The sequence below is a fragment of the Crocodylus porosus genome, unplaced genomic scaffold, assembly GCF_001723895.1.
Source record: "Crocodylus porosus isolate Cpor-Errol unplaced genomic scaffold, CroPor_comp1, whole genome shotgun sequence".
Lineage (NCBI taxonomy): Eukaryota > Metazoa > Chordata > Crocodylia > Crocodylidae > Crocodylus > Crocodylus porosus.
The window spans coordinates 58,989,351-58,999,355 of record NW_017728950.1 but is presented as its reverse complement, the minus strand read 5'-3'; the positions used below and the strand labels follow the sequence as shown (position 1 = coordinate 58,999,355).

The window sequence follows — 10,005 nt, the reverse complement described above, 5'->3', positions numbered from 1 at the left end:
GGACTTGGGATTCCCTTTTCACACCAATCTGGTAATGATTTGGCCCCAGGGTTTTGAAGGGGTAAAAGATGATTGGAGGACTTGGGATTCCCTTTCCGCACCAATCAGGCCCCAGAGACTCACCCTCAATGTCCCCTGATTGGTGCCCTGGGTCATGTGGAGGGGGATAAAAAGGGCAGCACAGCTGACTCAGAGGAGAGCAGTGAAGGACTACAAGGAAGGAGCTTCAAAGAGTTGGCAAGTGCTGAGCCAGTGGGGCAGGAGTAGTTGCCGCACAAGAGCCTGAAGGAGCAGGACTTGCAGGCAGCAGTTGGACCCCCAAGGTGTGCAGCCGACAGGAGAGGCTCCCCACTGGGCTTTAGGATCCCCTATGAGAGGCTGAAGCCAGTAGGAGAGGCTCCCTAGCTCCAGCAAGGATCTGAACAGCAACCTGAGAGGTTCCCAGCTCTGCTTCCAGCTACTCCAGTCAGAGGCCAGGCAGCTTGACATGAGGCCGGGGCTGCAGGAAGGTCAAGACCCCTAGCAGCCTAGAGCAGTGCCACTATTGGTGGCTGTGTGGCAGTGTTTCTGCCTACCATGTGAGAGACCCAAGTCCAAGTCCTAGCTGGGATGACTTGGGGTGAGTGAGCTAACAAGAAGCAAATCTTCTTGCAGTGAAAAGGGGCCATTGTGGTCCTCCCCCAGACCCAAGGTACCAAGGCTCTATGTTTCCCTGACATTTTGTATTTTGTGCCTTTTTATATTTCACCAATCTGTATTGTTTGTTCTGCTGTTTGTGTTTTATATTTTGTCAACCCTGTCTTTTGTCAATGACTGTAAGTATCTAACCTTTGTTGAATCCTGCCCCCTTGAGGCAATGTAGTGTCCACTGTACCCTCTGATTTATGCCTATTATGTTCCCAGTATTGTTCCCTCATTAAAAGGTATATGGTTAAATCCCCATTGGTGGTCTGGCTCTGCTCTATAGGGGGAGAAGAGTCCCTATACCTCCCACAGGGCTTGTGCACCTGCTTTGATCCCTTCAGTTGGAGAGGGGGTACCTCTTGGAGTACTGCCTGGGTTACACAACCAAACCACAATAAATAAAGCAAGCAAGCAGACAAGCCAAAACCTGCCATCCTTCTTCAGACAGTGAGAGAGAGACCTTTGTAGCTCTGTATTTCTCCCTAACACTCCCTCCTGGCATTCTTAAGCTTCCTAGAGCATTTTTGCATATGTATACATCACAGCACTGGGCACTTTGAAAAGTGCCTGGCGCTGCACCACATGCAGTTGTATAAGTGACAAAATGCATGTCAGCACTCAGAAAATGGCAGCAGTGTGGTTTTGAACTAAAACACCTTAGAGGTGTTTTAGTTCAAAAGTGCACTGCCACCATTTTCTGCACATTGACGTGCATTTCACTGCTTATACAACTGCACACAGCACAGTGCAGTTTGCCACAGCTTGCATGTGGAGCAAATTAATCAAGTCTGCTCTGAAACGGCAGATCTCTGGCACATTGCTGGAAAAAAGTGTGTGCCAGTATAAATGCCCCTAATGACTGCGCCCTCACTGGCAGGTTATCCGTTCCAGTTGGTCCTTAGCCTCCAGCCAGAAAAACTATTATCCACTGCAGCTCAGGTCCAGTCTCTTGAAGGCCTAGTTCCTCTTCATACGCTCCAATACATAGAGTGCATGTTGAGAAAAGAGGTTCAGAGCCACAGTACTTATAAACTGTTGTCAGACGTAAACAACTTTCTAGTAGAGGTGCACTTATATTTGGGCTGCGCATCAGATCAGCACTGATAAAAGGAAAACGTACATTATTGGCTATCGTTTTTTTGGCTGTTGTAGCCAACAATGTTTTTTGATAAATATAATTAATTACGCCTTCTGGCTGGGGCCCCTGGACACTTGGGTTCCCTCTTGCCCACAGGGCCGGGGCCCTGGATGCGTGGGTTCCCTTTGGTAATGGTAGGTTTTCTCTTGAAGACAGGCTGCAAGGAGTCCTGCTTGGGTCTACCAGGAGCAAAATGCAGGGAACACCACATGCATGTGCACAGCTACATGCATGCACGTGGCCAGAAGTATAGCCGGGCAGCATGAAGAGCAGCTCCCTGCAGGTATGTCCATGGAGGCAAAGGGGCATGAGGGAGGGAAAGGGCACAGTGGGGTAGATTGAGCTCCCCATGGTGAGGGAGCAAGTGGGGGAGGGGCAGAGACTGGGGCTGGGGACGCTGCCCAGCCAGGGGGTGCATGGGACCAGGGGCTGGGGCAGGGAGCAAGACAGAGTCATGGAAAGCTCATCCAGGGGGCATGGGGTGGGCATCTTCCTACCACTGTATGCACTCCCCAGCAGAGGTATGGGAGAGGACATGTGCACCCCCGGATTTGTGCACAAGGCAGATACAGGCTGCTCACTGTGGGCACAGGGCTCTCCACTCTGCTGCCCTTTCCTCGGGAGCCCTGTGCCAGCTGTGCACCTCCTGCCCGCCCAGCAGCAGTGGGGGTGGTGAGTTGTGCCTTGTGCTGCCAGGCGGGCAGGGGATGCGCAGGCTCCTGGGGCAAAGGCAGCAGGACGGAGAGACCTGAGCCTGCAGTGTGCAACCCACATCCAACCTCATCCTGCCTGGCTCTTCCCCGCCTAAAAGTATCCCTGCACTTAAAGATGGTGGCAGCGGCACTTGAATTAAAGCTCATTCAACAAACTTCAGTTCAAGCGCCCCGCCCCCATTTTTAAGCACTGGGACACTGGTACATGTAATATGGAGGCTGCTGAAGTGTGCCAGAAAAACTGGATTATTTATGTCATTACGTTTTAAAATACTGACATAAATAACCTTTTCTTTTTTGGCACACTGCAGCAGCCTCTGCATCATATGTAACCAAATCAGTTATTGGATTGGTATCAACCAATATGTCCGATTAATAATCAGCTATTGGTATTGGCCAAGAAAATCTTTATTGGTGCACCCTTACTTGCTAGGCTACCATAATACTTGTTTAACAGTCATTGGAATGGCATTATGAACATAAAGCATTCCATATACCTATTTATTAAAAAAAAAATTGCTAATAGTTTTTGGGAATGGTGAGATTTCTGGCTAAGATTTTCAAAATGACCCCCCCAAAAAATGGAATTCAACAGAACTTAGGCATCTAATTACCTAATGTAATGCTGAAAATCCCTACACATTTTTAATAAGGGACATTTCCCTCCTCTGGCTTTATTTTATAATGGCATTAATTCTTAAAAGCTATAGGCCAAATATGCTCTTTAAAATAAGTGTATACCACTCAACTGAAGTTAAAAACACTGTACATAAGGAGCTGACAGCAGAATTTGCTTAGTTTTTCATTCATATTTTACCAAAACGAGGGACTCAGGGGTTATAAATAGCAATAGTATGAGAGAAGAAGAAAATATTTAACTACTTATTAGGGATCTGCTGACACTTTAGGACAGGTATGTTTATTGATGAGATTTCTTCTTTAAAATACAAATGAAATAAATCACTGTGGCCAGATTCTGAAGTCCTTAATGGAACTCTGAATTCTGAAGTTCTCAACAAGAGTTTCACTCCGTTAAAAGACCCCGGAATCTGGCCTCGGTGTGGGCCCAGAGGGAGTTGCACCCCCTTTTGGCTGCGCTTCATGTGAGGTTTGGCTGGGGGGTCTGTTTGAAGCCCCTGGAAAGGTTGGGGTGAATTTTGCCCCTGCTACTTCTCCATTCCTTTCCCTTGCTATTTAATTCAGTGGGGTGAGGGAGTATGAAAAACAGCAACGCTCATCCCCTGGACTTGGGAGCCATGAAAAAGTAGGAGCTCCAGCCAGATCTCACCCTGATCAATTGGTGAGCCCAGGGATCACTGTGCATTGCATGACACGGCTAAAGCATATGTGGGGGGTGCAACCCCTCCCTTGCCCCATTCCTGGATCTGCCAATGTCTGGCCTGAGTAATAAAGCCTCAGGCAGCTGTTCCAAACAGAGCCAAGGTATGAAAAATTGGGTGCAAAGCAAAGAAAAATATTTGATAAACTGAATTATTTCAAACAGTGGTTATGGTCCGAAAAGTGATTCTATATAACTGGCATCAGATTGCTCAACAAATTTGATATACGTGTATTTTTATTCCCATGCTCTACGGGCAATAATTTTTACCAGATTCAATTTACTAGCAGTACTCCTGTCAGTACTACAGACTCAACCCATCTAAGGGAGGCTGCACTCAATTCTGTTCTTTTACATGGCAGTTAAAAGTGGCAAGGGTTTCCTAAAGAGCTGAGGAGTGTTAGGTACCCACTGAAAGTTGAGCACTTTTAGCGTCCCCTGATCCCTTTCCAAACTCAATGTAGAACTGTTAAGTATTTAAAGTTCCAGCTGCAGAATCTTTGCTGCCAGTGATAATGCATAAACCAGAAAAAACACAGCCTGATTTTCAGATCTTATGATGACTTTTGCAGGGTTGACAGACAGCTGATTTTAAAAAATGTTTCCCATATAAACGAGGGACAACAAAGACACATATGATGTCATTTATTTTCTGAGCATGATCACTTATTAAATGATTGAATAGTTAAGAACATAAAGTTATATCTAGCTGTGATAGTTACAATCACAGCAGTGGTTCTACAGTCAGGGAACAGCGCTGCTCAGAATACTTTTATTACAGTTTCTCCTGTGAGGACATTAGCTTACCTGTGACTTTTCTGGATCTGAAATAAGGCCAGAATATCTAAAGGTAAAAAGAAATTAAGTTCCTTACCTTTCCAAAGACAACTTCTTAGCAATATCTTTGCTCCAGTAGGTCATTCTGTGGGGAACTCCTCAAAGAGATGCACCTTCTTTCAAGGACCTCATCAACCTCAGATTCAGTGGCTCCCTGCAAAAAGCTATCCAGTTAACTCCATTATTTAGCCTCATATCTCTGTTAAAGCAACAAGTCAGAAGCAAACCTATCGGCTGTTTCCAGAAGACTTTAATCAGGGGGGTCAAAATCACTTAGCCCCACAGACTGGATAAATGGGATGGTATTGATCCAAAGGCAAGGCAAATGGTACAGGTCTGGCCCTACAGGCCAGATCAGGCCCATGGGCCTTCCACCTGCATGCCAGATCCAGCACCTATGGCACTCCATCTAGCCAGTCCAGTACTGTTCTGCATGCAGTGTCTACTTCAGCCAATCTGGTACCTGCAGTAGCATCCACCCTGGAGTGGCTGAAGCAGGCACCATATGCAGCATAGTCCTGGAGCCAGAGTGGGCACCACCTGCAGTGCAGTCCCAGACCAGCTGGAGCAGGCGCTGGATCCAGGATGCAGGGTCTGAGAGTGGCCAAACATAGGTGCTGCATGCACAGCAGGTCCCAGAGCAGACACTGCATGTACCACATAGCCTGGACAAGCCAAGACAGGCTCCAAGTGCAGCTCACATCCCAGGTCCTGTGTGCAGAGCTGGTCTGGCACACACAGTGTAAAAACATTTAGGTCAACTCAAGACCCAGGGGCAGCACCAGGGGTGGTTGATGGGACTCTGCAGGCTAGATCCAGCCTGTGGGATGGATCCTGGACACTCCTGACTTAACACTTTAGTGATTTTTTTTAAGGACAACAGCTTTAACATTGTGTCCTCCATCCTTGATAGCTTTGTTGGGTGATTGGAAAGCCTCATTGTTAAGCTTCATTTTAGAGACACAGACGTAAATAAGACCACCTACTGTGTGTTCAGTGGAACTGTCTGCACATCTAAAGGTTGGAGACCTATTCAGAAATGTATAAGCTTTTGTGGGTGACAGCCCACTTTTGCCTTTCTAAACTAGTCTTTAAAGTACCACCCTGTCCTACCTTCTGCCTGACTTCAGTCTAACATAGCTAGCTACCTTTCTCTGCACCTAAGAGTTGTAATAAAAAGTGTCTCTGACTAATACAAGTCATAAGATAAAAATAAGAAAAGAAGTACAGACCAAATGACTATAACATTTTTATGACCAGAAAAGTGCTGGAGGTTCGTGAATAATTGGCATTTAGAGTTTCATGGAAACACTATGGAACAGAGGCCCAAGAAAGAAGATCTACATTTTGTTTCCAGATCCATCACTGATTTGCTTTGTGGCCAAACCTGAGTCTTAAATCCATCCCAAGTGTAACTCCAGTAATGTGGCTGGAGTTGCAGTAGGCATTAATCTGGCTCAATGAGGTCTTGCTCACTGAAAAGCGTAACTGTTATCAATAAATCTTTCTTGCTTTGAGTTCATGAGAAGTAAAGCTGAAGTCAGTTACACTGGCTGGCAGTCATGTGACAGATGACAACAACAATTTCTTGAATTTTAAGATGTAGCGTTCTTATATATCCCAGGGAAATGAAGAACCTAATCCTGCAACCCTTGCCTGTTGACTTCCATCATCCAGTCATGAAATTATTATCACCATCATTAACCAATTTTCCAGAGGGGAAAAGTGACAGTAAGAGATGTAATTTTATATCTTGTGCAACTTCAGTGAAACTGTTCATATCAATAAAGGTTGCAGAGTTTCACCTAAGGAGAAGGCAAAACAATTCAGATTGCTATCTCTTCCCTTTAAGTACCATGAAAGAGTTATTAAAAATTAAAAATAAGTTGAAGAGTTTGGAAATGCCCTGAGTATCTATGATTACATTTGGATACGTGTACAAGGCAACCCTAGTAAAATTGTCTTGTGAATTGCTGATCACTCCTTTAGATTCACGTAAAGCTACCAGGGGCACTAGGCAAGATACAGAAACACTACATTATCAAAGAGATGTCTGTACATAACAGGCTTGTGTGGTGGCTCATTTCCAGGATAGTCCTGATGGCTATCCGTATCAACTACCTGTGGAAGGCTTCCTCCTTCTGTCACTATACGTCCTCACTTCAGAAGCCGTTCCCTTTTAATTCTCTTCTCCATTCATGAGAGTGTGCAGGTCCCAAAATTATATTACCTGTTCTTAATCTCAAATTGCTCTTAGGTTCTCAGTCCCTTCTCTGTTATAATAACCACATATACCACTGCTACATTCCTCCTGTGCTCCTCCAACTTTATTTCTCCTACAGTGCAGAAGAGAGGGCTGATAGCAATGAAGTAACTCCTAGTCCATACCCATACACATACATTTTTGCAGGGGAAAACTTTGGCCCTGAAAACTAAATGGGAATCTTTAAGGATGGCCAGGGACAGGGGTGCAGGAGTCAGGTGAGTGGGCACAGCACCCAATAACCTAGCTAGGGCAAATAACTGGTGATATTATCATATCAGCATCCACAACGATTGAGCTGTATTATTAATACTCACAAATGAAAGCCTCTCCCTGGCCTGGTTTGAGGTGAGAAGGCTCCGTACTCTCTCATGGATCCTTTCCCAACTGAAATGAGAATTGAAATGCAAGCTGAAAAAAATGTATCAAACCTGCCACCTCCATATTCACCTCAGAGTTATGATGTTTTATGTTCTCACAATGCCTTTTTATACTCTCACTCAGAATGATCACAAAAGCCAGCAGCTGAGTAAAAAATTAGTGACCTGGTCAAAGGGGTGAAATCTGAGGAGAAAATAGGATACTGCAATAGGGTCACAGGAGAAATGAGGAGAAAAATGGGGAAAACTTTCAAAGATGTCAGACATCTACACATCAAAGGCAGGAACATGACGGAATAACAGGAAGAGCTTGAAGTCTTAGCGCACAACCAAAATTAGACTTTAATCAGCATCACAGAGACTTGGTATAATAAATCACAGATCAAAAATATTGGTATAAAAGGGTACAGTTTTTTTGAGATACAGGCAGTGGGAGTGGGGGACTTGCACCCTCCCAAGAATGTATATACTTGCTCCCAACTTCAGGAAGAACTGAGAGGCAGATTTGGTGAATGTCTTTGAGTGAAAAGGGAAAAATACAGAGGCAATGTCCTATATACACTGCTTAATGAGAAAGATGAGGTTTTATCTGCACAAATAACAGAGATATCTGAAGAGTGGGACCTGGCCTTAGTGGAGACTTTACTCAGCTTTATGTTGGAAAAGCAGCATAGCAGGACATAGAGAATCCAGCAAGCTCCTTTATTTTAGAAAGTGGAGGAAGTGACTATAAAAATGGCCTTTAGATTTTAATAGGAAGGAATGGGTGGAAGATAATTTAGATAAAAAGTGATGCTCAAAATGATGGAGTTCATGTTATAAAGAAAGAAGTTGCAGTAACAAAAAAAAAGGCAATGGGAAGTGTTACACAGGATCTCCTAGGAGCATAGACTAAGAATAAATGAGTGAGGGGGAAAGCTGGCATTTCTGAAATAAAACAATGTTAAAGATACAAGTTAGAGACCAATAGGACTACATCAGGAGCTCTTTAAGGACCTGGACATCAAAAAAGAATCAGAGTAACTGTGGTAACAAGTACGCATGACTAAAGATGACTATAAAGGGATAAAACAAGCAGGCAGGAACAAATGCCAAAAGGCCAAGGCACAGAATGAGGTTGTATCCATTACTGCACAATGTAATGCTGTGGACACCCAAGGTAGCTCTAAACAAACCAGCTAATGTACCAGGAATCTAGCTAGTATCAGTATTCTGAGCAGGGAGGGGAAATTAGCCCCCACTGAGCTCCAGGTTTATAATACACTGTTTCTGCTACCTCAGGTAATTAATTTAGATATCTTTACACTGCCCTACACTATGCACACACAAAGTTACAAATAGCAAAAGGCAAAAAATGGTTCTGTGTAAGGGAAAGATAAAGAAAAGTATAGGTTCATTACTTAACATGGAAGGAGAGCAGATAATGACTGATGCAAACAAGGCTGGAGTATTCAATGTCTTCTTTTCTTCAGTCTTAGCAAAAAAAAGTTAATTGTGACCAAATGTTTCATTAAATTAGTTTCAACACAGCTATAGGTTCACAGGTGAAAACAGGTTAAAGTGTATGTAGATAAATTAGATAAATTCAAGTTTCAGTAGCTGATTTGATTCGGAGGAGATTCAGCCCGATTCAGGGACCAAATCTCTGAATCCAAATCAAATTGGGAGACCAAGTAAAAGCTCCAAATCAATTTAAAGCATCCAAATAGATTCAGAAAAACTTTGAAAAAGATTCGGCCAATTCAGAGATTTGGCTATAGACTAAACAGTCTGTTGGGGTTGGAGGAGGGGGCCGGAAGGGGCATGAGGGAGGGAGGGATTGCAGCTGGAGATAGGACAAGCTGCCCAGCCAGGTCGGAGGGGCAGATTACTCAAGGAAAGGCTGGGGGGGGGCGTGGGATGCGGGTGCAGCAGCCCTGGGGGGTTGGGGCTCTGACCTGTTACCACTTGCCCAGCCAGGGCTGGGGTGAGGGGGCAGGATGTGTGCATAGCTCGCTCCAGGCGGAAGGGGGCAGGTGGCAGCAGGGCAGAGCCCCTGCTTCCAGCACTGATGCAGACTCAGCAGCACTTGAAGCGGAGGCTATGCTCTGCTGCCACCTGGAGCAAGCTGCGCCTGTGTTGCGCCCGGCCCCCTCACCCCCCACAGTGGCTTTGAAAACTGCAGCAGGGCATAGCCCCTGCAGCTCCCCCCACCGGGGCAGAGGCAGACACAGCTGGAGGAGCTGCAGAAGAAGCCCCCATGGCTGCCCAGCCCCAGCCGGCTTGCACTTTAAAAAAAAAATAGTAAGCCCCATACTCACCGGCTCTGGAAGCGGTGACTGGGGCCTCTGGGAGCCCAGATAGGAGTGGCATCATCACTCATTTTCCCCATTCTTTGAAAAAATATTTTGAAATCTTGCTGTTTTGCCCAGGGCAATGGGTGAATTGAACACAACAATGACAGTCTTAATAACAGATTACTATATGTTAACATATGAATCAGACTGAAATAAAGCTCGGTATAAAGGAAGATTTCAAAAGATTGTTCAGTTTTACATGAGAAGATTGTTCAGTTTTATAAGTGAAAGTCAAGAGGGACGTGGAGAACCTGGAGAGGGTCCAGAGGAGGCCACTCGTATGGTTGGGGGCCTCCATGGCCAGCCCTATGAGAA

General features: G+C 45.1%; 1 protein-coding gene across 3 annotated transcripts in view; it reads right to left on the bottom strand.

Moving 5' to 3' along the window:
• The window catches only part of SPATA6L (spermatogenesis associated 6 like), a 53,966-nt gene that overhangs the window by 6,053 nt on the left and 37,908 nt on the right, over positions 1 to 10,005 (bottom strand). For all 3 annotated transcript variants that reach the window (XM_019555432.1, XM_019555431.1, XM_019555433.1), the window contains exons 11-12: positions 7,292 to 7,361; positions 4,749 to 4,865 (exon numbers count right to left, since the gene is read on the bottom strand). In XM_019555432.1, the coding sequence (XP_019410977.1) occupies positions 4,767 to 4,865; positions 7,292 to 7,361 (169 nt within the window). In that variant the 3' untranslated portion in view covers positions 4,749 to 4,766. The remainder of the gene's footprint in view (positions 1 to 4,748; positions 4,866 to 7,291; positions 7,362 to 10,005) is intronic.